Source organism: Dermacentor andersoni, chromosome 4, assembly GCF_023375885.2.
Source record: "Dermacentor andersoni chromosome 4, qqDerAnde1_hic_scaffold, whole genome shotgun sequence".
NCBI lineage: Eukaryota > Metazoa > Arthropoda > Arachnida > Ixodida > Ixodidae > Dermacentor > Dermacentor andersoni.
Window position 1 is genome coordinate 28754891 of NC_092817.1, and position 27689 is coordinate 28782579.

General features: G+C 43.9%; 2 protein-coding genes across 2 annotated transcripts in view; one reads left to right on the forward strand and one right to left on the reverse strand.

Annotated features, from left to right (window-relative positions):
- Positions 1-42: 42 nt before the first annotated feature.
- Positions 43-9774, forward strand: LOC126536608 (juvenile hormone acid O-methyltransferase-like). Its single transcript, XM_050183640.3, has 3 exons — positions 43-1044; positions 5905-6079; positions 8954-9774. The coding sequence occupies exons 1-3, from the start codon at positions 460-462 to the stop codon at positions 9130-9132; spliced, it is 939 nt and encodes a 312-aa protein (XP_050039597.1). The 5' UTR covers positions 43-459; the 3' UTR covers positions 9133-9774.
- Positions 9775-9822: 48 nt separating this feature from the next.
- Positions 9823-27689, reverse strand: part of Iswi (nucleosome-remodeling ATPase imitation SWI) — a 32224-nt gene continuing 14357 nt past the window's right edge. Inside the window, exons 9-18 of the mRNA XM_050183621.3 lie at positions 21573-21784; positions 20741-21026; positions 18187-18455; positions 17090-17200; positions 16899-17012; positions 16407-16532; positions 14466-14582; positions 13784-14131; positions 11575-11694; positions 9823-10202 (exon numbers count right to left, since the gene is read on the reverse strand). Coding sequence (XP_050039578.1) covers positions 10143-10202; positions 11575-11694; positions 13784-14131; positions 14466-14582; positions 16407-16532; positions 16899-17012; positions 17090-17200; positions 18187-18455; positions 20741-21026; positions 21573-21784 — 1763 coding nt within the window. The 3' untranslated portion in view covers positions 9823-10142. The remainder of the gene's footprint in view (positions 10203-11574; positions 11695-13783; positions 14132-14465; positions 14583-16406; positions 16533-16898; positions 17013-17089; positions 17201-18186; positions 18456-20740; positions 21027-21572; positions 21785-27689) is intronic.

Consider the following 27689-nt stretch of genomic DNA (forward strand, 5'->3'; position numbering starts at 1 on the left):
CTGTTGTCTTGAGCTAAATAAGTGCAAATTAGTGCGCAAATTAAACAACATTATTACTGGTTCAAATATGATGCTCTATTAGTTGGCTATACTTATGTAAATTGTTAAAATGGTTAAAGTGTTCCTACGCGCACCTTGCGCAGAGCAGACAGCCGAGCAGCTTCAATTTCGGTTTCGAATCACGCGTTTTTCTGCGCATGTTTCGGGACTAAATGTGCCACATGATCAACACAGACACAGAAGCAAATAATCGCATTCGTCGGCACTTAGCGGCTTACCTGGCCAACAGCTGCGAAACCCTGGCACGACTGTCAGCGACTTCCCAAAATAGCGCGCCCCGGGTGCGGTCCACGGTCCCAAACCCAGAATAGACGAGCGGACATCCTCCCACTCACTCCAAACACATTCTTCCACTGCCCAGGCAACCCCCGGAAGTGATCGGCCTCTCGTTATTCCGCCATGGCATCCACACTCACAGTCGAAACACCTCAGCAACCGAAATCGCGGAGCGTAAGCAAGAACAGCTCCATCAATAGCCTCTACACGGAGGGAAGCAATGTCGAGAGCGGCTACATGTGCGCGCTTCAGGAGCGGCTGCTCGCCGAGTGCGCCAACCTGACCAAAGACAGTGACTGGCAGCACGCTCTCGTACTCGAAATCGGCTGCGGGTGCGGCGACACCACGAGACAACTGTCGGACCGCCTTTCTCCACTCCTCGTTCGCGGTGTTCTCGGCATAGACACGGATCAGGGAGCCATCGACTATGCTTTTTCGGTGCACGCCGACGAGAAGACGGATTTCGCCACGGCCAACGTGGAAGACTTGAACACTTTCGAACTTAAATGGGGCGGCCGTTTTGACTGGCTATTCTCGTCGCACGCGCTACTCTTCGTGAAGGATCAGCCCAAAGCGCTTAGGAACTTAATGTGGTGTCTGAGGCCAGCGGGTCGATGCTTCATCGCAGTGCCCGCAGCAAAGCCGTCAGATCTTCACTCGGCAGCTGTCAAAGTGATACAATCTTCCACATGGAGCAAGTACTTTGAGGCAAGTCACTCGCATATACCTACAGCTAGCTGGTTTAAGCGTTTGGAATATCCGAAGGGAATTGCAACAATTTGATATGCCAATAATTCAATATATACATGTTTGCATATGTATGCTGGTCACACTGCTTAAAGCGCAGTGGTATTCGTGGTGCGACGTAGTACGGCAGCAGAGTGAAATCACATCCATTATAACATAACTTTAATGGGTCTGGTGCAAACATGCACACAATGTGTGCTGCATTCATTGGCATGCAGTGGAGTGTCACATACTACTGCTGGGCTCGTAGAGAAAAATACTCCATATATGATTTCCCCATGGAAGGCTGACAAAGGCTATGCAATTGGCAGCCTCCACTTATGAACGGCAGCCTCCACGAAATTCTGCTAATGAGAAAGGTATTCAGAGCACTTGAACTCCTTGGGCTGTGCTGGACTTTGCGAGTTCACCTGAGCATCTATTTGAAAGCATTGAAAAGGGCAATTGTGTGCCAAGAGGCTATGGCTGGTTATTACGCATGGCGGAATGATCAAAGGAAGAACTCATTGCATGGCTACAATGCCTGAGCAGTCGCAGCTAGATTGCCTACATCCACTGGCACATAGAAATTGCCGGACAGCGTCAACTCTACGGAAACCCGGAGGGAATGTACTCTTTGCAGGGCAGCCACAATTGTGTGGTTCTGCATAACAAATGGCTTCTAGAAATATCAGGTTAAGCGACTTATTCCTAGATGACAGCCTTCCAGAAAACAGATTCACTAAATGGTAGGGTTACAGACAAAATACCAGAATCGGCAGACAAGAACTGCAGTCAGCACTGTGCTTTAGTCGGCCACAGATGTTCGGAGAACACCTATACACTGTAGTTTGACAGCACAATACTACTGACAAGCTCTCAACAGAATGAAAGCAAACCAGCCGTAGCTGTTTTCTTAATGACATATCACCAATGGTTGCTATGAAAAACATTCTCAATATGCAACAAATGTAACGGTAGTGTTCTACCAACTTAGAGGAATTGGCAGACATGCTATTGGAGGGGCCACCCAAACCAAGTGTTCAGTGAGTAGAGTAAAAGCATTCAAATTTCACCTCTGGAAATGGCTTCATTTGGGAGACAGTATCTGTTGTAGTGTGGAACCTATAAAGCATACGCTTAACTCTCATTTGCATGACTGCATCACAATCTGCATACCCCAAAACAGGAAACAATTTAGTATGTTTATTATGACTGCCCCATCATCCAAAGAACATTATGCCACATAAATTTTGTGTAAATGTTTACTGGCTCTAGTGCATTGATCAACTGCAAATTCAGTTGGTCATGAGCAAGATCCACAGATACAGAGGAAAAGTTTTTTTCTTTGCAGCTGGGTCATTTTCCACGCCAACTGTCCCAACCGTGGCAGTCGAGAAAAATCGTTTCTCTAAAGAAAGTATGAAAAAGTTACTCGTATATAAGTATTACTTGCACAGTATTCTTCCAAAATATTTTGAATGGAAAAAAAATGTTGGCCACGTAAGCCTCATTTGAATTTCACGAAATGACGGAAAAGCAGGTGCAATAAACAAGTTCACCAAAAATTGGCCGTTTTGCACATTAGTTCAACATTTGGTTTTGTGCGTTGTCTGAACATTGTTCTTTCATTACATACGTATACTTCCAGTAGCGTGGAAGTCCGCGATGTCGACCTACCTTAAGTAAGCGCACCTTCAAGATTCAGGTTCTCACGAACTTCTGGTGATCTTGGCTTTTATTCCTCGCCACACAGACCACCATGTGCACTAACCTGTTTTGTATTTCCCGCCAACATGCTATCAGGTGAAGTGGAAGCACAAACCGAAGTAATGTAATGATGGGACTAAAATTCAAAATTTTTTTCTCAATAAGAACGCAAATTAGTTTGATTAAAATTTCCGTGGCTAAAGTTGTTATTCTTCTCAATGATATCCGCTTTTCTGCTTATTTTTCCATGAACCACCATAGTGTGCAACTAATGTCTAAATATAAGCCAAAATAGCTCACGAGGGTTGCAATGTAGGCTTATTGGTAATGCATCTTCAAGGGGTGTACAGTAGCGCAATTACAAGATGGGACAAAAGAAGACACACAGGGACACACATAGCGCTGTGTGTGTCTTCTTTTGTCCCATCTTCTAATCACGCTACCATACACCCCAAAATAACATTTTAGAAGATGGTAAGTTTTAGGGACAGTTCTATAAAAGTAATTCTAGGTTTTTTTTCCCTCACCATTTCTTGTAAAAATATTTCACAAAAACATGAAGTTATTTTGTGAAAGCATGTTATAATAAAAGAACAATATTCAGGCAACACAAAACCCCACATGTTGAAATAATGTGCAAAACTTCCTCCCTTCCACCAAATCATTTAAAAAATGAAACGCAATTATATATGATGTCCTAGATGTACTGAATGCACAAACATACAGGGCTTGAAATAATCTCTCAGTAATCCTGTACATTACTATAGGTGGGATCTACTAACGTTTTCACGGTTCAACACAAGCAATACAATAAAACATAGAGGTTCGTTATAAACAAGCTACAATTGTATAGCTTGACAGCCAGAAGTGTTTCAGTCCTTGTTGATCTGAAGTCCTGTTGATCTGTTGACCAAGCTTTCGCAGTATTAGTACTGGGGTAATATTTCTTGAGCATTCAGAAGCAATATACTGCTGCTAATCTCTGCCATATTACATCCCAAATAACTATCACCTTAAATGCTAACAATGGGCAGTACAACATCCTGAACTGCCTAGGAGTTGCAAAACAATGGCTGCAATGTACAAACTTGAGGTATTTCTCATGTTTTCTTTCATACTCTAATAAGAAGTAATTTTCATTCAGTCACAGATTACAAGCTAACATTATTTCCAACTTATTCCAGCTCATTTAGCAGAAAACATGCACTGGAAAACCTCTCCAATTATGAACAATTACTAGTTAATGCAGCTCAATTTCAGTGGCAAAGTTTTGACACTGTAGTGTAGGTGTATAGCAGAAAACATCAACAAAATCACTGCCAAAGCACTCCGTACAGATGGTTAATTAGCAAAGCTGAAACATGGAACCCCAGTGTTTATCACTGGGTTAATCCCGATGGTTCATTAAATGACTGCTTGGTAGGCTGCCAGATTTTCGGTACGCAGCTGCTGCCTGCGCTCGACTGCACGAGCCTGTCTTTGTGCCTGGGCTGCAGCATCCGCACGGCCTAGACGAGCTCGTTCCAGGTTGAGCTTGCGGCATTGCTGATCGAAAGCTGCCTGCTCCTCAGGGGTACATATGACAGCGTGGCCTACCCATTTTGGAGCCAGAGAGAGACTGCTGCGTGCGCACTCGGCTGCGACGAAGATCAACGACATCACTACTGGCGTAGCCAATCGGGCGCCTCTTTCTCTCTCTCTCCTATTTTTTTCCGTGCATGCACATGGAGTTATGCCGGAGTTTTCGGCGTACAGGCGACAGATGGATGAATTGTCTAACCATATACAGCTTCACTAATATGAATTAGCAATATGATAAGAATATGAACAGAGGCCAACATACTAGGCCATGTATAATACGCTTTAAACCAATTTAAGCAAGTAATGAATTTCTGCTCCATTCTGTTTCACTCAGGTGAAGGCTACAATTGCCAGGGCAACAGTATTTTTGATTTATTACGAGCAAGTTTTTTAGTGAGCTTCAACACTCTGAGGAAGCAGCAGCAGCTTATGCAACTACCCCTTGACAAATGTTGTGTAGCTGAAAGGGGCATGATACTATGGCAGCAATTTAATGAGTCCATTCACATATTGTAGACAAGTTCTCTTGCACAGCAGCTGACACAGTGGAAGTATGTACTGCTTCAAAATGGGGCATGGCCATGTGAGTGTGAACACATACCACATTACTGAAGCGATGACACATATTAAACAGCGGCTCTGCCTGTGTAATCTTCGTGTACAGTTGTGTCTTGAACCACCACTGTATATCACACAGATGCTACAAATATATGCTGCAATGGCACTGTTCAAGTGTGAATTTGCCCATTTATTTAGTTCCAATGCTACAAATAATACAATGACATGCATAAAATGCTTATCAGAGTTGATGAAGTTTTCATTGTGTAGTTACATTCAAGTAAAACTGCAGAAGAAATCTGTCTCAATCAACCGAAGCATATTACAGAAATGACAGAAAATCAACTTAACTGCATGCACAGCCCCATTCACTTGGAAATTTATCTTTCACTTACCAAGGTCCACTTGTTTTACACACAAAGGAAGCTGCCATGACCAACACCACTTTCAAGATAATGTATGCTGCTCAACACTGATGAAGTTGAGAGCCTGACAAAAACTTGCATGATAGAAAAGAATCATGAACACAAAACAGATTGTGAACAAGGCTCCCATGTGCAAGCAGAAACTTCAATAATTTATTCATCTTGGCCGGCATCTGCATTCTTCATTATGCTCAACACTGTGCAGGCTAGCTTATTTGGATACTTACACAGCAGAAGCAAAAGATGGTTACTGAAAAGGCAAACATTTAATACGAAAAGTAACACAAGCTTACTAATAATATTGTGTACACTATGTTATTGATCAAAAGTTATCAAACAAGAGATGTCTCTGAAGCTGTTTCGGCAAGAAGACTTCATCCAACAGGCATTGCCAAAACATTAGCTCGAGCAGCATTCCTCGTTTGACCACGATTGGTCAATTCAACTCTCTGTCTATGTATGATCGAGTAGACTTCTGTGCCATATGAGAGACATGTGACATTGCATTTCACTTAGCAACCACTCAAGTGTGCTGATGTAAGCTAAAGCATTTAAATTGCTTTCACAGACAATCCCAGAGCTGGTTGCAGACATGGCAGATAAAAACTTCAATCGTCTGTGGTTCCATCACCCACAAGCAGACCGCATATATTCTGCACTCCTCGAACAAGTTGGCTATGAAGTTTTGAAGACTAAGCAGCTGGAATTCAAATACAACTTTGCATCAACTGCAGAATATAAAGGTAAGTGTCTAGCATGACCTGTCAGAGCAACAAAACCAACTTCAGAGCCTGTTTTCCATATAAAATAGAAGCTGCCTGTAAAAATTATTGAGACAAGCTCTGGCCACTACGAATGTGCATTGTGTCCACATTTTCATCACAGCTGCAGCTGAATTTATTAGAAACAAAACTAATAAATCCTCTTATAAATGATGCAAGTAAAATTAAAGGGGGATGTGGCAATTGACACTATTTTCATCATTTATGACACTAATTTGTTGAAATTTACTGCATGAATGCCATCTATTAGGCTGATATTAGAACCGAATTCAGTTCTCGTATGTTTTAGTTTTCAATTTACAACAGTTGGCGCTATCTAAACGTCATCCCCCAATAAATTATTACAATTGCTTGTAATGCTTACTTCAAAATGTTCACAAAGCCCTATTTTGTGCTACAACACTATTAGTAAATTTTTTACTGCACAGTAATTATATATACTGCCTCACAAATTACTTTTGAAAAAGGTGAATTATAAAAATATTTATGACATGCAGACTTTAATATGGACAGCTTTATCACACTTTTAATGCTTCAAGATTTAATATATGCAAAGAACAATGACTCTACCCTAATTTATTCTGAAATGGCCAATGGATGAGTGACAGCAACTGTGCAAAAACTAAACGCTGAGAAAATGCTGCCTAAAGTTTGGTTTGTCAGAATCATATCAGGAGAGCTTTAAAGCACGCAAAACCTGCCTGGATAGTAGTCTTTTGCTAGTTAGATCATATTTTATGGAAGTTTCTATGTAATGCTTGCCATTCTTTAGCAGTATCATGCAGCTTGCCCTTTTTAATTACCTTGCAATTTTATTAACAGCCAACAATCACATGCAAATGTGCTGTCATAATTGTCCGCATGTCGGCACAATTAATATACTCATATAATAATATACTAATCTCCAGGTATAAACGAAACACTGTCACGTGGCATACTTTCAAAGTTTGCTCAAGTATGTTAAACATGGTCCTACGAGAAAGTTAGTATAAGGTTATATTGCTGTGTAACACTGCACAACTTGGCCTGCTGAACCTACAGAGGGTTGTCTTCAATATGAAGTTTTGTTTCTAGGCAACTTCGGTCGGACAGAATGCTTTGACAGCCCCAAATTTAGACAAAAATTTGCCAAACTGATCATATTGATAATTTTTCAATGGTAAAACTAATGTCAATTTGCTCACTGTGTTTCCTTTAAAAGCCCTTTTTTTCTCTCAAATTATACTCGACCTCCCGCCTCATTCACATTAGTGACATAACCTTGAAACAGAAGCACATTTTGCAGTACAACTTAGTTTTTGAACAACATGGCACTGATGCAATGATTTTCAGTAATGAAACCTGATTATTGAAGCGCAGAACAACTTGGGGCACTACTGTTGCCACTGGGCAACAAGAATTTCCCCGACCTAGACTAACGCTGTGCAAATATTCGAAACTTCGATTCCACCCGAAAGACACTTTTACTGTTCGAAATAATCAAACCCGCAAAAATTGCTGTCCTCAGCTTTTAAGTCAGCTTCACCGCAATACAGCGGTGTTATGTGGCGAAGCATGCACTCTATTGAGATAAGCTATACTTGTCATGCAGTGAAGCATATCAAAAGAAAGAAGGGGGCACTGTCACAAGGCCCCTGCTGATGCTTATAACTAGCAGGCACTATCAGCTCAAGTACCAAACTGTGCTGCCTCTTCGTGCATCTGGACACCACCAGCCACCAGGTGGAAACCTCTGTGTCTGCTATTAATCTGGCCAAGTGCCTCAAAACATCATTTCCAAACTACAAATTTGACCAAGTCGCAAGCTTAGCAATGTTTTTATACCCTTATTCTGAAGCAGTTGAGTACCACCAAGATGCTTCAATGGTAAACTGGATTAATAATCTGGCTTTAGAAGCAAGGAAAACTTCAACACCAAGGAACCCAGATATGTCCTTAACAATGAAAGTTTCTGAAGAGGCGGCTCCTTCCATGTCAGCACTGTGGAAACTGATAAGCTCATAAAGCAGCAGCAATTTTCACTTGCTTATGACTGCAATCTTTACTGCCACAAGCACAGGTTGAAAGTTATGTGCATGAAGAAATTTTGGGCCAAGGAGATCCGTGTGAGTGGTGGGGTAAGCACAATGTCCATTGCTGGCTCAGCGTGCAAAGAGGTACCTGCCAATACCAGACATAGTGTCCAGTGAGCAGCTCTTTTTGGTGTCTGAAAGACTAGTGACATGCAGGTAAAGCCTGTGTTATTCAAGCTTTGGATTACAATCCTAGTACTATTGGTGGGGTTTCTGCTGGACACAACTAAGTCATGATGCCGTGCAGCAAATGAGTGACTGGAGTAGCCGGTGCCACCTAAAGACACCAGCCTCTTCCATCATATCAGGTCAATAGTGTGCCCATCCCCAAAATAAAACAAGCTCACATTTCCCATTACCAACGTCCATTTTAACTGTCATTTTCATGCATATGTGGTGTCAGTTCCTAGCTCAGTTGATGCACACTGGCTACTATTTATAAGCCAGATATCACCACCAATAATTTGCAATGCTGTTCATCTTAACATCAGGAGAGGACCATAGGAGGGAGTGGATGGCATTGTAAATGTTATGTTTTTAGTGGGTCGTGATGCAGCAGTTTGCAAAGCACTCATGTTAATGCTGTGTGCACTGAGTCAATGTCACTTGAGCTTGTGGCACCCAATTCACTTCACTACAGCATACTAAAATAGAAGTTTCCAACACTGCGAGAAAAGTTGTACTCGGGAAATACCACTTCAGATGCTCCTCGCCCTGCTGGGCATCCTGCAGTTCATGCGTTTTTCTTTTCTTTTCTCCACAGAGTTCCTCGAGACAATGTTTGCAAAGCCCATTCAACTCGTACCAGACACAAAACGGCCAACATTTGTTCGTGAACTTGCAAAGGCCGCACTGAAGAAGATGAAGAAGAATAAAGATGGCACGTACACTTGGATTGTAAAGTATGTGCTCGTCTTAGCTAGAAGGCCAGAGCTACTTTAAGGGGCAGCCATAATCCTTTGTTCAGGTGACATTACTTCTGCCCTTCTAAGTGCTGAAGAGAAATACTCAAAATGTCAAAACACTGCCACTCTCAATACACTAGCAACACTGGCTGTCTTATGGTACATTTTACTGGTCACCTTTGAGCGCTCGGAACACATTCGCATGGTTCATTCAGAGCACTTCGACACACTCTGGAAGTGCAACTGAGATCCGAGATCACATGGTTGCTCAAATTGCTCTGGGAGCAGCTGAACATTTCGCTGGGGCAGGCTTTCTTTGGCTTTAATCTCGAGAAGGCTCTGCATCGCTGCAAACCAACTTGAAGCGTGGTAGGAACCAGTTGAAGGTACCATTATATTTACTTGTGTAGCATTTGCCACTCTCAGCTTTGCAAGTTTCTGTACCGATCGTATGTATGACTACTTCTACATTTGATTTTACATTCAAACAATGTAGTAATCTCCGAGCGCATACAGCAAAGGCACCATAGTTGGTGACAGTAAGTTTTCTGTTGTAAAAATGAAAAATGTAATGTTGCATTAGAAATAAAGACAGGCTTTTCAATAAAACTTTTAAACTTCAATATCTAGGGTTTGTATGCTTTTGGTGTTTAATAAAAATGTTCCAAAGAGCACAACAGCACAGTGCCATTGCTAACGGAGGATACAAAGCAACACAAACAAAAAATGAGTGATACTAAGAACTGACATTTATTGTGACAAAGAAATGCATGATGTTTGGAATGGGCAATTTTATGTCCCAGCCAAGTCCCCCTACCAAAATTATCGAGCACTTTGGCTATAATAAATATACAGAGCCACAAAATCAATGCCAGGTGACAGCATGGAACCAGAAAAGATGTGTGGCACAAAATGCGATGACAGCTACAATTTGGGCACGGGCAATACAAAACATGCAAATTCACAGCAATAAAAAAAATGTGCTTATAAACTATATTTACATGGGTCTTCACATTACAGCATGAAATAGTCACCGGCAACTGTCCATTATTGTGTCTTCCGCTTCTTCTTTCGGCCTTCTGAAATTCCATCCATCTTTCGTTTTCCCTGAAGGATGGAAGGAAGGATGATAAGTATTGCGAAATTAATGAGACAGGCTGCCACAGTCACATATTTTCACGCTGCAGCAGGACTGAAGCACTATAACATGTTTCTGATGTATAGAGGATATTATCAAGGCCTGCTTTAGCATGAACTTCGCAAAAGATGTTCTCGGAACCTCGCACAAATATTTCACCAGGAACTTCACATAAAAAAGGCAATGACATGATGGTCACGAAAAATATTTTTGAAATCGCAACATAAAAATGCATAATTCCCGAAGTTCTTATCATGGTAGGTGAACTACACTTAAATCTCGTTATAACGAAGTTGCATTGGTGAAAAACATAGCTTTTTATATTCAATATTAGTTATAGGCAACACACATTTTGACGGGAAAAAAATTGTCATCAGATCCATGTGAAAGAACTGCGATTGAGGTGCCTCCGACAGGTGAGCAAACGGTCTCCTGCAGCTATGCACCACCACAAAGACACAACTGAGCGATCGGCGTCATCGTGCGGTATCACTACAATGGCTTGCCGACTGCGATCCAACGAAGTCAAACTGGTGCTGCCAACAGACTTTGCACACAGAGGGGACCCTCCACACGTGGATCCACGTTTCACCACTACGGCCGTCAGTCTACCCCATGCACTGATCTCATGCTCAATCATTGATAAGGTCTAGGACATCGAATGTACTGCTCAGGCCACTAAGCCTAACCAGCCCCTCTTCGTCAGGAGTTGGCAACCAAAGTTCCAGTTTTGGGCCTAGTCGACATGGTGGCAACTTTGTTCCTGGCTTCCATGTCTACGGCATCGTGCATGCAGTTTATGCCCAAAACGTTGAGACAGTCTCGCAAGCTTCTCAAAAGCGACGCTACGACCTTCGGCACCGAGACACCCATTTTTCACCTGGTTCCCTTGTCCTTCTCTGGACACCTTCACGTCGCGTCGGCTTGTCGGAAAAACTACTTTCGCGTTATTCTGGTCCGTACCAAATCTTACGCCAATTGTCCAACGTGACATACGAGATTGCCCCAGTCGGTCAGCCTTCAGTGCCTCCCAACGTCACTAGCGATGTTGTTCACGTCGTCAGGCTCAAGCCCTATGTCCCCCCATCAAGTGAGGCTCTATAACTTGCACCGGGACGGAGCTACTCCGCCGGGAGGGTGATGTTACGGTGAAGAGAAGGAAGAAGTTGAATTGGACTAGAGGAAGACGAAGTCTGGCAGCTGCCTGAACGCCATATACCTCTGTTGTAAATATACATTATCTTACACTCGTGGGCCTGCTTTCTTCCTGCAACAATATTGTTAATATTGGCCTCAAGAGGACTTCGAATATAAATGCTAGTTAGAATGGACCATACAAACCTTGGGTGTACTAGGGCGGCCACCACCTCTTCGCTTCCTCTCAGCCTTCTCCTTCTCCTCGAGCTCTTGGTTCTCTCGCTCAATGAGGGTAATGAGTGTGTTACACCGTCGCTGCAGCTCCTGCACATTGCATCAGCCAAAGCAAAAGACACAAGTGGGCTCACGTGTTACCACATGAAAACACTGCATCTAGGCACTAGTATCATCAGACATAAGGAAGCTGCAGAATGTTGACCTCACAAAGATGTAGCAGCGCTTCTTCATGTAGCAGTTCTGGCTTAGAAAAGAGAGATCAACACGGAAACTGCATGACAGGTTAATGCCAAGATTGTGGGCAAAATTAATGCAACATCAATGTTGTCTATAAGAAGATGAATACAGTGAAACCAGTTTATAATGAACTTGATAGTTCCAGGAAAAGTGGTCATTATATCGGTAGTTGGTTATATATGAACTTGCCCTTAAAAGCCCTCAGAAATAAACCGCACTAAAGTGGCATCAGCAGTTACAATCCAGCAGCACTTTGGTTTGAGAATCAAATTTTAAGTGTCATTTTTGTTCCCAGTACGTTTCTGCACATAGCTGCAAGTTTCTGTTAAAAACAGCCATCTAAAGAACAAAATGCGGCATCATATAGCTTTTTCAAAATGGCACCCAGTTCCAATCACCTGTCATTTTGAAACTGCAGACACAGACACCATTTTTTATTCGAGAGCTTTTGATTTTACTATTTTACTATGAGCAGGACATCACTGTATTCTGCACAAGACAGCAAATCGTTCTAGTTGGCTGGAAACAAAACTGGAAACTACTCAGCATGCCACCATTCTGCGAAGGTCTCAGACATCGTGGTCTTGGCATTACGACTGCATGACAGCCATACAAGACCATAAAATTATGTTACCTATGTCGCTTCTGGCGAAAAAAATGCAGATATCCGAAAGGTAGAACATCACCATAAACCATTATAAGCAACGCATAAATGAAGCACCGCTGATCTGTGATCTCCTGATAATGGTGTAGTAACAGACAACGTTTTGCAACATTGTGGGGCGGCAGCGCATGGTGCAGAATTCTCGCCAATTCGGGCGACGTGAATATCAGTAATAACATAACAACATAATAGCAGACTTGACAGAGTAAGTGACCCCACCAGAACGGGAACATTGAATTGTGAGACAGTTCCCTTTCAGTTGGAATTTTCTCTGCAACTTAATAATTTCTTGGCATAAAAGAAACGCTATGAGGTCTCCAGAAAGGCTACGTAATATTTGACTGATTCAATGCCTGCCTGTAAGAGCCCCCCTCCACCCTTTGTGACAACAAACTTTCCCACAATATGCTGTCACATGTACAATGCGCCAATGTATGGTAAATGCCGAGGAACTTGTAAAGCACGGCAACCTAATTCAAGATACACTGCAGCATGGCACAGCTGGCCTAGCATCATTGCCAACTACTCAAAGATCACGTTTGAGAATAATTGTGGATCAGTTAAGGCACTTTTACGTGCAAATTAAGTTACTTTTGTGTCTGCAGCATTTAGTTTGCATGAATTTTCATTCTGCTGTTACCAGTGGTAATCATAGAAGCACTGAAAGTTTAGTTTCTCCCCCTACCAGAACACACAGAGCGGCATTTGCAAGGTGCCCATGAGGTGAATGGTGGATGTTTGGTATGTGCACGACTATTTAACAGGTAGTAGGCAAAGCTCCTTGCCAGCTAGGTCAAAGGTGGTGCTTTGCACTATCACCTGGCCTTCACTGTGGCTTTTCTCACTTTTTGAAATATATTTAGGCATCCCCAAGGCCATAATAAAATATAGTTAAAGAGCAAGAGAAAGTTATAGGAAGGAGTAAGGATATAGCATGAAGTGTGCTGGGTGCCACGGGCTCTTCATCTGCAACTCCCAGATTCACTGAAATTTGGGTAGCAACTCTGCAAGGTCGTACAAGTCTGTTGGGTGTTTTTACTCCTAATTTATGATATAAGCTTTTCTTTAGCAGAAGCTGCGCCACCAAGGAAAAAGAAACTGCAATGTGCTAGCATGTGGTGACTTTTACAGACATATATAACAGCACTACTAGGCAACACCTGAAAAGGAAGTGTTGCAATAGAATGCCAGTGTGCAATCATCTCTAAATGTGTGCCCATGCTTGTTTACTTAACAACAGAAAGACATGTCTAAGGTACAACAATGAAAACTTACAGCGGCTGTTCGGGACTTGATAAACCAATCGAAACGGAACTGTGGTGCTTGTCGGATGGCAGCACGTAGCTCATCATATACATTTTCACGGTCAAAGCCCAGCTTGTGCAACATGCAGACGAGAAAGCGGTCCTCCTCCTCAGTGTAGTTCTTTCCCTTGTTCGTGCCATAGGCCATACGCAGCTGATGGAAGGGCGCCCGGTACCGACTCATCTTGGCTTCCAGGGCACGCTTGATGGACGCTCGCCGCTGGATGCGTGCCTCACCCTTCTCAATTTGCCCCATCAGCCGCTCTATGTCCTGTAGCTCATGGCAGCGTTCCCAGAACACTGCCGAGTACTCCATCACCTGGAAAGTGCATGTACAAAATATTCAAGTTGCCTACATGTCCAGAGTTCGTACTCCCGACTAATCACTTCTAGAAATGTCACTTTCTCTCAATGTATAACAACAGCTAGAAAACAGCACCCAGTTATATCTAAATGTCAACAACCTATTTCTAAACAGCATTATATTTTGATTGCTTCAAGTTCCTTAGAGCCACTGAAAGTTGCAACCGTGAACAAAACTCAATGGCACCACAGAAAAAAAAAAAAAAAAGGTTTGACAAATACGATGGCTAGGACAGCAAGCACATTCTTTCAATTCTCAGGCTTTTGAAGAAATCAAGTCAACCACTTGCCTCCTCAGGTGTCTTTCCCTCAACATCTCTGGCAATGCTCTCAATGTCATCACGGCCGTACTTCTCATTGGCCTTGATGAACTGATTGAAGTCTCGCCGAGCCCAGTTAGTGAATCCCTACAAAGAAATGCAGAATTTTGACAATTAGGATAACAAGTTTACACAGAACAGGGGTATCAAACACAGAGCTTATGTTAGCCATTTGGTCCTTTTATGCCACTTTCAATATTCTCCTGATTACACAACTGCATTCCCATACCTGCCAACCTGGCGCGATCAAAAATCGGGAGACTTCTTTATTCGAGCCAACGAGGGAGGGGGGGGGGGAGGTTGCATTCACTGTTTCAACTTCCGGTGAAACCGGGGGGGTTTCGTTCAAACTTTCAGGCAGTGTTTGATGAGTCCTTTTGAAGGAACCTTGCAGTAGTAGACTTTGATCCCTTCAAAACTTTGTCGGAGTAGCTTCGCTCAAAACATGGTCCAGACTGACGGCCCTTCACTAGCGGCAGGTGTTGGAGGGTTGTGTTGCACAATGACGAGCAGAATTCAGTCCTAGTTTTTTGCGCCGTGCTAAAAATCCTCTCACACTGTGCCTTGCTATGCGGTATCACGAGTAAATTGAGCATCACCTTAGCAACTTGGTGAAACATGTTTTCCATCAGTGTATTTTTCATTTTTTCAACCATAGACCACTGCACGTCCCACCTTTCTTAATTCAGAATGTCCTCTTGAAGACTGTACGCCTGTAATGGGGCAAACTCAGCTTCAAGAGCATCTAAAGCGTCTTCAGCAGATTCATTGGAATCTCGGGCAGCAGCTGAGGGAAACTGAATAAAAAAACGAAGACTCGAGAGCGATGCCTGCGAAATAAATTTCAGGTTGGCCACCTCCGCATTCTTCAGAGTTGCGTTTCAGGGTTGCATCCACATCCATAATGCTTCGCCTCGTTGCATTTCGGAAACATTTTCCGTAGAAGAGGCCACACGTGGTCGCCGACACTAAGGGGTAGGCTGTGTCCGATGAGAAATCCCGTAAACAAGCACTCTATACGCGTGACACTGTCGTCGCAGTTGTTCCGAAGATAGTTGACTATGTTGTCTTGCTGCTCAGCGGTGCAAACATAGCTTTGATGCTTCACCGTGGAAACGTGCAGTTTCAAGTCGTCTTTGCCACCGTGAGACACGCTGACGTCGCATCCACACATTGCACAAAATTCAAGATGTTCTCCTTTACTTGATGTCAAAAAGCACGGAAATTCAGAAGTATAAGATCGCAAAAACTGCAAATACCTTTTCTTGGGCTTTGATAGTGCCATAGCATCAAGCACACGAGGATTGTAACTTCACACGGTGCACCGCACACACACGGCCTAGCCAACACAAATCATACACACAAGCAGCAGCAACAAGATGCACCATGGAGGAAGGCATGCATGAAATGCATGAGCTACATTGGCTCTGGCTTTGGTTGGCTTACCAGGCACCGTAGTCGGCTGCTTAGTCGATGATACCAATGGTGCGTGCTAGTAGAGTGTACTAGTGCTAGTGCGGCCGTTGATGTTGACGATTATGATGTGGCTGTAGATTCCACGGTGCCGGTTTCGCAAAAACCGTTATTGTGCAAACAGAGACCACTTTTCGGGAGATATAAGACAGTGATCGTACAATCGGAAAGTTCAGTAAAATATTGGGAGGGTTGGCAGGTATGCATTCCCCTAGGTCAGCCATAACCTGTCAAACTCACAGTAGGCACACCAGTGCAGGGCTTTCGTATGTTTTTGTATGTGTTTCGTATGTGTACACCTGGCATGTGTTTCAGACCCCTGACACACTTAGGGCCCCAGATCTCTGAGTTAGAAGACAGGTAGTGATAGAAAATACAAACAGACACAGGCTCTACTTCGTAATGTGAAACAAAACAACTTCAGAAAGCGTAACCCACCTCAGTAAGAAGCTTCTCCTTCTCTGCAAGCTCCTCCTCAGTCAGTGGCTCTGACTCATCAATCTTTGCCTGTTCTTCTCGTTGAATGCGGCCCGCATCCGATCCTAGATCAGGATTTTTCGGGACCTGAATTTGATAAAAGCAGATTCGAATGCAACGAAAGCCACCTCAATTGCTGCACAATGGTATTTCAGATCATCATGGGTTTACTAAAGGAAGATTTCAAGTGTTATGTACAAAAAGACATGCAGTTGTAATTCAGCTCTAGCCCCTGCTGAAAAAGATGCAAATAGTACTGAACACCTTCATGTGCAAAAAAAGAACTAAGATTCTGCTTGTTTCTGCAGCATGTTGCAAGTTTCATGTTGAAGAATAAACCGAAAATTATACCAAACAATATTGTTCACTGTCTTGTTCATGCGCACAGCGGTTCCACCTAACCACAGTAGTCACTTGCACATCAGAAAACCAGATTTTCAACCAAGTTCACACCTTGTAGCCGATGGTCTTACGGTAATAGTAAATCTCCTTGTCAAGCAGCTCAAACAGCCTTGGAGGAAAGAACTGGAAATCCTGGATGTTCGGCTGCTTTGGAGGTCTGGGTGCCTGTGTGGGGAAAAATATATGCTGTCAGAAAAGGGATGACCAGCACAATGCGCAAGCATAGGGCAATGCAACGTCACCTTGGGGGCTTTTGGTTCGCTCACACGCAGGGCCTCCCTGAAGTACGCGTCGACTGCATAGTTGGCCTTACGCTCCCGTTTGGGTGGTTCGATCCAATTCAGCCCCCCGCTCTGCAAGATGATAAATAGACGCAAATATTATAACAGATAAATGCTGCAGCACACTTATTGGCACACCTCTTCCTCAGTGGTGCAACAGCCATATGACCTTTTGGCACTGATCTTGGTGCAGGCAAAACTGATGTGGCTCAGGAATATAAGCGCTTTTGGTGCCGTGTCAAACGTACGTCTATATACCACATGGTCGCAGCATTAAAGGGGCCCTGATTAACTTTGTTATCAAGTTGTGAAATACATTTGAAGTTAAACTAGACTAATTCAGAAATACTTTGCAGCAAAAATTACTTCAATGCATTCTGCAGAAGCAGGGTTATTGGCAATCAAAGATTGCCTATGACCCCCTTCGCAGTGCTCTCACTCTTTCTTCAATGCCTGGCAGTGCAAAGGCTACAGCGAAGTGGGGCGTGGCCACCATGCTCCGCCTACTGAACGTCACCATGGTACGCAGTTCAAATGTAATTTTGGACCCTCACGTAGACGCCACTATTTCCGATTTTGGTGCCTAAGACGCGCCAGATACGGTTGTCCTCAGTGAGCTGCCCTGCACTCAGCGAGCAAGCTCGTCATAACACCCTACAACATATGCGGCATCTACATTATGTAGCAGACTGCAGCTAAATGCAACTGTAGTGCAACTGAGTGCGCGATTGCACTCATGTGCTCCAGTCTGACCATGCTACAAGATGCAGACTGGGTTTGTGTGCACCATGTACCATGTGCACCATTTGCAGCAAAGGTCTTGTGACTTCCTTCGCAGTGCAGTCGCAGCGCGCTCCTTCACCTGAAACACACTTTTCACTACTGCAAGCACATCTCAATTATATTTTTCGCCAGTGAGCCGATCACCAGCAGATCATCTGTCCATGGCAATGTAGCCAGCGCTCTTCATCCTCGACACCTTGGCACAGAGTCAAAATGAAACTACTGTTTGCCGCAACAGCTGCGGACAGTTTTCAAGAATGACAGCACCTCCTCACCTTCTGTTTCTCTCTGTAGTCCTCCCCTTCAAACTTGTAGACAGATTCCTGCGGAGTGTCAAGGGTAAAGTTGCGCAAGGAGCCCTCGCCGAGAGACTCGAGCTTGGTCTTGAGCTCTTCTGTCTTGCGCTCGCCCTTCTCCAGGATGGCGTCAATGTCCTCGTCTGTGATCTCACTATCCTTGGATGCAAAGATGTGGTCTGCCCCATGTCGAATCATGCCCAGCATCTCCTCCTTGCCAATCTTGGCCTGAGCGTCCACAAGCCGGCCTGCATTTCATTTTTCTGAGTTAGCCCCACTCAGAATCATGGAACGCACTTTACGATTTACAGTAAAGTAAAGATGCTATGAGGTCAGCTTCAGAAGAATAATAAAAGTAAAATTAAACTTCACCACGATAAGGTATGCTGCCAGCTAGGCACCATGGTTAGGCGGACAAATAGTACAAGTTCCACTCCAAGCCCGTCAGTCACACATACTGATAACCCCAAAGTTTAGTTTTCTCTACAGAGAAACCCCTATAGGGAAAAAAGAAGTAAAGGCAGAGTTTCCCAAGACCTACTCTGTGTGAAAGCATGCTTTGTTTATCAACATAAAATGGAACCGGCCTTGACACCAGCACAGCGCTATGCCGACTGTGATGCTGTTGACTGTGCGTCACACTTTCTGCTAGACACTTTTTAACATAGGACGCCTGCATGCTATATGCGCATACGGCTGCACATACTGCAATGAGCTCTGCCCTTTGTATTCTATAGGGCTCTAACGTAGAAAGGTAGGGTGTGTCACAAATACTTTTGTGCTTCTCTGTTCATTTTGTGCTCAACTATGCTCTGGAATGGTATTCTCGACCAATACCTTTCAGAGATACAATCACTTTCGTGAGATTTTGCGCGAGTCAGCACCGAATGCATCAGCGTAATCAGCCGCTAGCATTCCTGGCATAGCGCTAAGTTCGCTATCTGCGCACAGTGCCAAAAACGCCGTCGGCCGCATACTTCAGCAACTCCAATGCAGAGTCTCGTGAAAGTGGTAGCGGTACTTAAATGAACCCTCGAGAATGCTACCCCTGTGTGCTTGATATCTTTGATAAAGCACAAATGGCAACAATGATGTGCCACTTTCATTATGAAAACTCATTTAAAAAAAAAAAGAAATTCCTGTCTGTGAAGGTGAATTCCACACGTCTTTTTTTCTACATTACATTTACATCTGCTACATTCCATCTTTTAAAAATCTGTGGCATGTTAGAATCAAGTGCATTTTTTACTTTCTTACATTAAGCCTGCAAAAACTGAGGGTGCATGAGAATCGGGTACATCAAGAATCAGGTACTACTACCCCTCTCCCATCTTGCAACAAAAGAGCATGGAGGAACCTAAAATTTAAAAGAAGCAATGTACCTCATGTAGTATGGAAGCTAGAAACGTTAAAAAAATTGTAATTTACAGATCAAATTGATCCCAAATAATGGAAAAAATTTGACTTCAGACATCAAACACCAAATATTTATTTGGTCATTATTCAGTGGAAGCAATAAATTTCACCAAGAAATATTTCTCCTGATTTGGTGCTAAAAATCAACACTGAATTTTAACAAAAAACTTGGAGAACACTTATGCCTCGCCTTTAAGAGCGGAACACGATAGTGTAATCGGGCCTCATTTACATCGCCTTCTAACTCGCTTGCCATGGTCTTGAGTCATAACTATGTTATTACTACGAGCGCACACTCCGGCGCTTTATGCCCTAGCGCCGACATCATCACCCCTCCTAGCGACCTCCACAAACAGTGGAAGTATGCCTGTCTCAATGTCACACACACAGGCATTCCTTCCCTCATGGTGGTTGAGGTGTCCACTGAGAAGCAAGATGGTTACTTCACCTTTCCTTTCCTCCAAAATCAATTTTCTTATGCAATAAAAACTCATCAGGTTGTTGAAGTACAATGACCGATTACAACTGCCATTAATTTCACATAATTACCTCATTCATAATTAGGATATTCATAATTACTCATGTAGACATCAGTACATTTCTCTAACACACATCATTGAGTTAAAAGACAACAAACCACTCACTATTTTTCTGCCGCATTTTACTTTGAGAAATTCAGTTAGTTCACTAACGCCTATGCGTCAAGCGGAGGGCTTGCATGGTTCAGGATACGTGGTTTTGGATAATTTTTTCTCTAACGGACAACGCCACCGACATCAGATTTTCTGTGACATGGGGTCCTTAATGCTGCCACATTAAGAAAACATTTTTTAATCTGGTAACTAAGACATGAAAAATAGAAGTGGTGGTCCATATATTACTACCAAAACCACTGCCTCTCAGTATTGGTTCAGCGTTACCAGTAGAAATGAATTCACATTTGAAATGGCTGTGGAGTGTTTTTTTTTACAATCAAGAAATGTGCATACCTTACATGCACAACATCCACCCTGGAGAGAAAGAGAAAGAGAGTGTGCGTGCGTGTGTGTACTGTAACTGCCAACGGTGCTGAGCGCTAAGTTCACTATGTGCAGCACTAGAATGAGCATAAACCCACCTTGCTGGATGACCACCGTGTCAAGTCGCAGCTTCACTTCAGCCCTCTCAACAATGCGTTCCTCAACAGTGTTCTCAGTGATCATACGGAACACGCGCACAGCTTTCGTCTGCCCGATACGATGGGCCCTGTCCATGGCTTGCAGGTCAACCTGAGGGTTCCAGTCTGAGTCGAACAGGATAACGACGTCTGCGGTTGCAAGGTTTATGCCCAAGCCACCCGCACGGGTTGAAAGCATAAACAGGAACTTGTCACTGTTGGGCTTGTTAAACTCATTGATGGACAGCTGTCAAGGAAAGAATATAATAAAGAACTTGTGAAATGCCACTGATGTCGACAGAAGAACATAAAACGGGAATGATAAGAGCTGACAAAAAATGCAAACGGTATTCAAGAGAATGGTGTCATGTCACAAGTTGAGAACATACAGCAGACAACATAAAATTGAGGCACTGAATGGAACCGACTTCATAAAGATTTATGTGCACCTTTCTTCAACAAAGCAATGTTGTGCTAACATATAGCCAGTTCAATGCTTTGCCGACACTGAATCATTACATCATCTTAAGAAAACCGCTTTCCTGAAAAGCTACTAAGCGAGCCAAACGAGGAGCTATGCATACTGTGACACAAAGATGTCTACATATCACTGCAGCAACAATTAAACTGCCTACAACTTTTATGATTAGCAGCGACATAATAAACACCTACACACAGCACTCAGGTGGAACCCTAACTTTTATTTGCATGTTTCTCACAAAATTTTGCTTACTACAACAAGTAATTTTTTAAGAGGCCAGAATGAATAATGTGTACAAAAAGGATGTTTTACCGTGCGCTCTTCATGGGGCGTTTGGCCATCAAGACGACAGTAGTTATAGCGTCGCCAGAGGCAGTAGTCTTCCAGGATGTCAAGCATGCGTGTCATTTGAGAAAAGATCAGCACACGAGAGCCCTGGGCTTTCAGCTTAGGCAGAAGCTTATCAAGGATCACCATTTTGCCGCAGTTGTAGACTATGTGCTCATCTGTAGTGTACGGTGGTCCTAGAAAAAGCAGCAGCAAAGTGGCAGTAAATCACGGTAGTTCGTATACCTGATGGGTGCACCCTCAATGATCAATCAAAGCTATTTCCTTGCTGGGCACAGTTATACATGTGCTAAACTTGCCTTCTGATTAAATCAACAACAGTTATTTCACACATCTAGATGCAGTTGCCACAATTATTCAAAGCAAAGAGGCATCAGCAAATTTTATGATGGCAGCTCTGAATGACAACTGGGACTGTGCACGTCAATGTGCACACGATTGAAGTGGCAACCCCATGCATACAATATTCAAGCAACGCAACAGGCACACTCTGTCGTGCGGTCGCGTTGCAGCGTGAAGCAACCACATGAACGCGACATTAGAAAAAAACAGTACAGTCAAACCCGGCTATATCGAACTCGCAAAAAAAATCCCATGCATACAATATTCAAGCAACGCAACAGGCACACTCTGTCGTGCGGTCGCGTTGCAGCGTGAAGCAACCACATGAACGCGACATTAGAAAAAAACAGTACAGTCAAACCCGGCTATATCGAACTCGCAAAAAAACGCCAATCAGTTCGATATAGAGCATAATTCGATATAAGCCTGCTAAATAATTGGATGTCATAAAAGCACATACCATTTATAAAATCACTTTATTAACGAAACTAGCTTAGTTTGGCATAAATTAGTCCTGCATTTTCTTCTGCTTGGGCAATTTCGCTGCCTGCGACGCACGCACTTCCCCACGTTGTCTAAGGAGTCGGAGCAGCTGAGGCCGCAACCTTCCGCATTCGCGCAGAAGCGCCGGACTAATGCGAGTGCACCAGTCACTTCGGAGGATATGGGCAAAGGACCGTAGTTGCTTTCCTCAATGTTCCTACTGTCATTTGTGCTCGGTACGATGTCGGCGATGTAGTCTTAGTTTCCGGGCTCTACCGTGGTCGCGACACCATCATCTGCACTCACAAACTCGTCCACCGTTGATTCGAATGTCCCGGAAATTTTGTCAGCTAGCTCCAAACTTCGGCAACGGCTTCGTCGCATTCATCAGAATTTACAGTCCTCACCGAGCACGCGGAAACCGGCACGTATGAAGAACCCCTCGTACACGGCCGTGCGTAAGCGTCGGGCGCCATGGCACCGGGTTGCGAGTCTGGCCACTTTAGCCCTAATCGTGCCGAGAGTGCTCCTCGGAATCTTGCACGCTGCGGGGACATCCAACTTCTCATCGCGTTCGACGCGATTTATGCTTTCGAGCTTCACGACAAACGGCGAATTCTGCCGCTTCATCACGGCAAAACTGCGGGAGAAGGCCCACAAGGCGCAAACACGATAAACCAGAGAAGCAGCCAGACAACTCGCACTTTCGCCATCTTGCACGAAGAGAGCACAAGAGCTTCTGATTGGCTGTCTGAGCAAGCGCTGTAGGCGGGCCAGGATCATCTTTTGCTGGGGAGTGTCGCTAGATAGTGATCTAAAGAAAGGAAGGACGCTTGATTCTGCAACCCGTGCGGGAGCACGGCGAAGCGTCGTCAGGGGAGAGGGGTGGCAAGTGAAAGATGATAGAAAAAGAGGGAGGATGGTGGCCTAATAGAATCCACTATGCGCTACACGGGGAGTGTCGACGGCTCGCCCGAACAGCCCAAGATAGCGCGGTCACGGTAGGGAGAGCGGTTGGATGGAGCCGCGCCGCCGGGTTTCCCCGCTACCGCGAGGAAAAGCCAACCTCTGGGGGCACTTTTCCGCCGCTTGACGTTCGATATATCGGGAGTCACTGCAATATTTGTTCGATGTAAGCGTAATTTTTGCTATATATACTCATTGTAACTATACCGTGACCAGAAATTGCTCGATATATAGAATAATTCGATGTAAACGGGTTCGATATAGTCGGGTTCGACTGTAGTGACAGATTTACATTGTTGTTTGAATAAATGCTATCATGCGCTTGTAAAAAATCTGAATCGTACAAGGTAAATGTTTCACTATGGTGTAATAGATCTAGCTTTAATATGCTATCAACTCCAGCGGAAATCCGTCCCATGCGACCAGTGTAAAATGTTATGGTGCCATCTGGTGAGCCAAACTTAAAACACTTTCGCAGCACTCAGTGGTGTCTCAGGCCTAACAGCGTCAAAACAAACAACCGATCTGAATAATAATGACAAGAGAGTGCAAATACTTTTTCCTCAGCTTGAGAAGAGATGAAGTGATGGCTGATTTAACTATTTATTTTTTGCTGCCATGGGAGAGAGCAAGTTGCAAGAGCGAATTTAGATCGAAGCGGGCGGACCAGTTGATGTCATGTTGTTGCACAATTCCTCTGTCCCCAGCAGATATCGCCACGCTGACTTCCAGGCGACAAGCTATATCTTCTGGCTGGCGAAAAACCGGCGATGTGAGCAGTGACAGCGACAAATCACTCTCCGCGACAGCAACAGCCATCGCTCATCGCTTGTCACCATCGCTTGAAAATAGCATGCATGCGGTTGCGCCTTAAAGCTCCAACAAAATGTTCAATTTTTTTGTTCTCCCAGAATCTCTTCGCAGAAGGCCATGCACTGCCATTTCCAATTTAGCAAATTAATTTCACTTGCAGTCTTGATACAATAGTCTTTTAAATGACCCACACACATGGTGACTGTTAATTCTTTGAGATAAAACTACAATCATTGTATGGTCTTGCTGCTTTGTTTTTACTGAGAGGCCTTAACTGAGGGAGCTACATGAGCACTGTCTTTGTCAGTATTTTTCACGTGTAGCTGTCCACCATTCAAACCAAAAAAGGTAGAGAATATTGATGTGATCATTGCTTTATCTCCTTGTTGATGATATGTGGCCTTGTTTTGGCATAAGGGCCGGCTTGGCCAAAGAGCACCAGAGCAATCTAAAAGGAATTTACACATTGGTGCACACGTGATTAGGGATACAAAATGTTTTCAGAAGTCAAAATTGCTCTACAAATAAAATAAAGAATGCGGCATAAAAAGCCATCTTAAATTATGTAAAATGTTAAAATTTTTATTGCAGTGTCTAGCACTGGTATAGAGCAGTATTTACTCGAATAATGATCAAACTTTTTCAAAAAAAATTTGACACAAATTTAGGGGTGCGATTTGCGCGGGATTAATTTTCTGCAAAAAAATTTTTTTTCGTGCCATGTTTGCTGCGGGATGACAAGTGAACAAACAGGTGGCTGCCACCATAACAGTGCGAGACACCTAAACAGAAATGGCAGCCAACGAAGCAAGCCGAACATGCCGAACGCAATATATTTTTCTTCTCGTGAGTATACCACGTGTATTGAAACAGTTTCTTCCGTATCAGTAATGAATAATATCGTTAATATCAGTAAGTTTGCGGCAATAATGTAGCTATGAGAGGACAGAAACAGAGATGGGCACGCTCAGCTGCCAGTGACAAAGAAACACACGCCGTGCATGCTGCGAAAACTGCGGCATTTGTCTTCACTACAATCCTAATACGGCACGTTTCCACTAAGGGTGGGCGAATATCTTAGCAGTGTTACAAGCGCCGGTGTATGAATAGGGTACACTTGAATGTGTCAATGTAAATGTGGCTATTGTCGTTGCCGCTCGCGATTTGTTACATGCCCACGAGTGCCTTTTTTTGTTGTTGTTGTTGTTGACCACAACCATTCTAAAGCCAAGGCAAGTTTGAGTGTAGATTTTTTTTCTTCTTAGAAGTCCAGAAAGTGATGAAAGGAATGAAATGGGGCATCTACCTAAGAATCTGTTTGGTGCATGCAGACCACTTGGTAAGTCTTGGAAGAGCTGTTCACGTACATTCAACAGATGGTAAGCACAATCATTATCAGCTAGACTTGGCACATGACATATCGCTGCGACAAGTTCAGGGTGTGATCATTACGCAGGAAAGAAAGAAAATTGAATTTTGACAACAAAATTCAGTGGTACGATCATTACGCGAGCGCGATCCTTATGCAAGTAAATACGGTATATACAGAGCTTTGCTGAAATTGTGGCTACACTAAAATTAAGATCAAAATGCAGGAACACTATCACAAACCTGAAAGATTAAGATCAAAATGCAGGAGCACTATCACAAACCTGACATTCAATGCTTACCAGCAAGCCATACCTAACCACACAAAGCATTGCAGCCAGGTTTCTGTTTTTATAGCTTGCTAAGTGGTCTGAAATCGGACGTCATACAGAAATGCTAATACAGTTGGAACCCGCGATAACGAAATACCATAACAACGAAATTCCCGCGACAACGAAACATTTTCGTATCCCCGGCGAACGCCCACAGGATTCAATGCATTTCGTACCTCTCGGAAACGAAATGTAGCTGTACTGCAATCCCGCATCAACGAAATTTGCCGGAACGTAACTCAGCATATTGCGTAAGGCTAGCAGGCTCCAAAATGTGCTCAAATGCGATTGTCTTGCATTAAAATTGCGTAAGATATCACCACATTACACTTGCGTGGGCGCCGCCATTTTCGTTCACCAGAACAACCAAGCGCCGGAAGCGATCAGTGCGCTGGAAACACGTCATGGCCGCCATCTTGTTTGTTGATCGCCCGTTTGAAGCGGCACCATGAGCGGCACGCACATTGCTACCGACATGTGACGACGGTGTTTGCGCGCCTACCAGGCGAGATTGTTGTCCAAACGCGCGTTCATTTTGCGTTCCCCGCGGTTGACGACTCGGCGAGGCCTAGTCCAATCGCGTGAGGCGAGACAACGCAAACTGGACGCGCGTTTCGAACAACAATCCCCGATCGCGGCAGTGCACTGCGTAATGTGCGCCTCGGTGGGAAAAATGCAGCAAAAACAAATAAACCCACGTCCCACCTACGTGGAATTGTTTATGGCGCTTGCGATGGCGGTCGCGGCATATGGAGTGTCACGCATGGGGCCAGGATTGACCGATCGTCCGGGAATACACATCCCTTGCTTCAAGAACGCTGGTTTTGGTGCCACCCGACAGGCATCGTGTGCGGATTCTACGCCGGATGTAGATTTGCGCGAAAGGGCCGTTATCTCGATCATTTGCCTTCGCGTACACGAGATACGATCACTTTTGTGATCGTCACCGGCCGCATCGGCGCTTACGGGCAACAGCGTGTGCTGGAGAAATGCTGCTGCATGCGCTGTTGCTCTGCGTCCGGTGCCGAGTTACGCAAAATCTCGGCAAGTGATCGCATCTCCGAAAGCAGTTGACCGTAAATTCTGCGCTACGGCACTACTGCCACTGATGGTCGACGCATGCGGCACACTTTGTACTGTCAACAATGCGGTTCTATATCCTCGAGCAAAGCTTGCAAAGTAAGCTAACAGAATTTGGACAGCAAAGTTTTGTTCTGCGATGCATTACCTATCTGTGCTGTCTCTTTTCGCAACAACGAAATTCTTGTGACAGCCAATTTTTTCGAGTTTCCCGCCGATTTCGTTATTGCGAGGTTCAGCTGTATCACAATTGATTTAAAAAAGGGTTCTTTCTCAAGGAAATGCTTGAAATTGTAGGAGCTTTAAACCAACTGCATTCTGCACAGTAACCTAAAAGGGGCCCTGCAGTGGGATTTTGACTACCTGGGGTACTTTCACATGCACTTAAATCTAAGTACATGTACCTAAACTAAGTACATTCTTGCATTTCATCCCCACTGAAGCACAGCCTCTGCAGTTCGAAATTGAACACGCGGCCTTGTACTCAGCATCTTGACGTCATTGTCACTGAGCCATCATGACAGGTCCTTTTTACCTTACTTGGGCAGTTATGCAAAAAAGAACCTGAATGCAAGCCTTCAAGTTCCTAACCCAGCCACAGTATCATTATATGTAAATAGACATAAACAATTCCTAAATTTCACGGAGTGCTCAGTGTGACAAAAGCCTCAGTTACAGCTAATCAATGCCTGTTGAC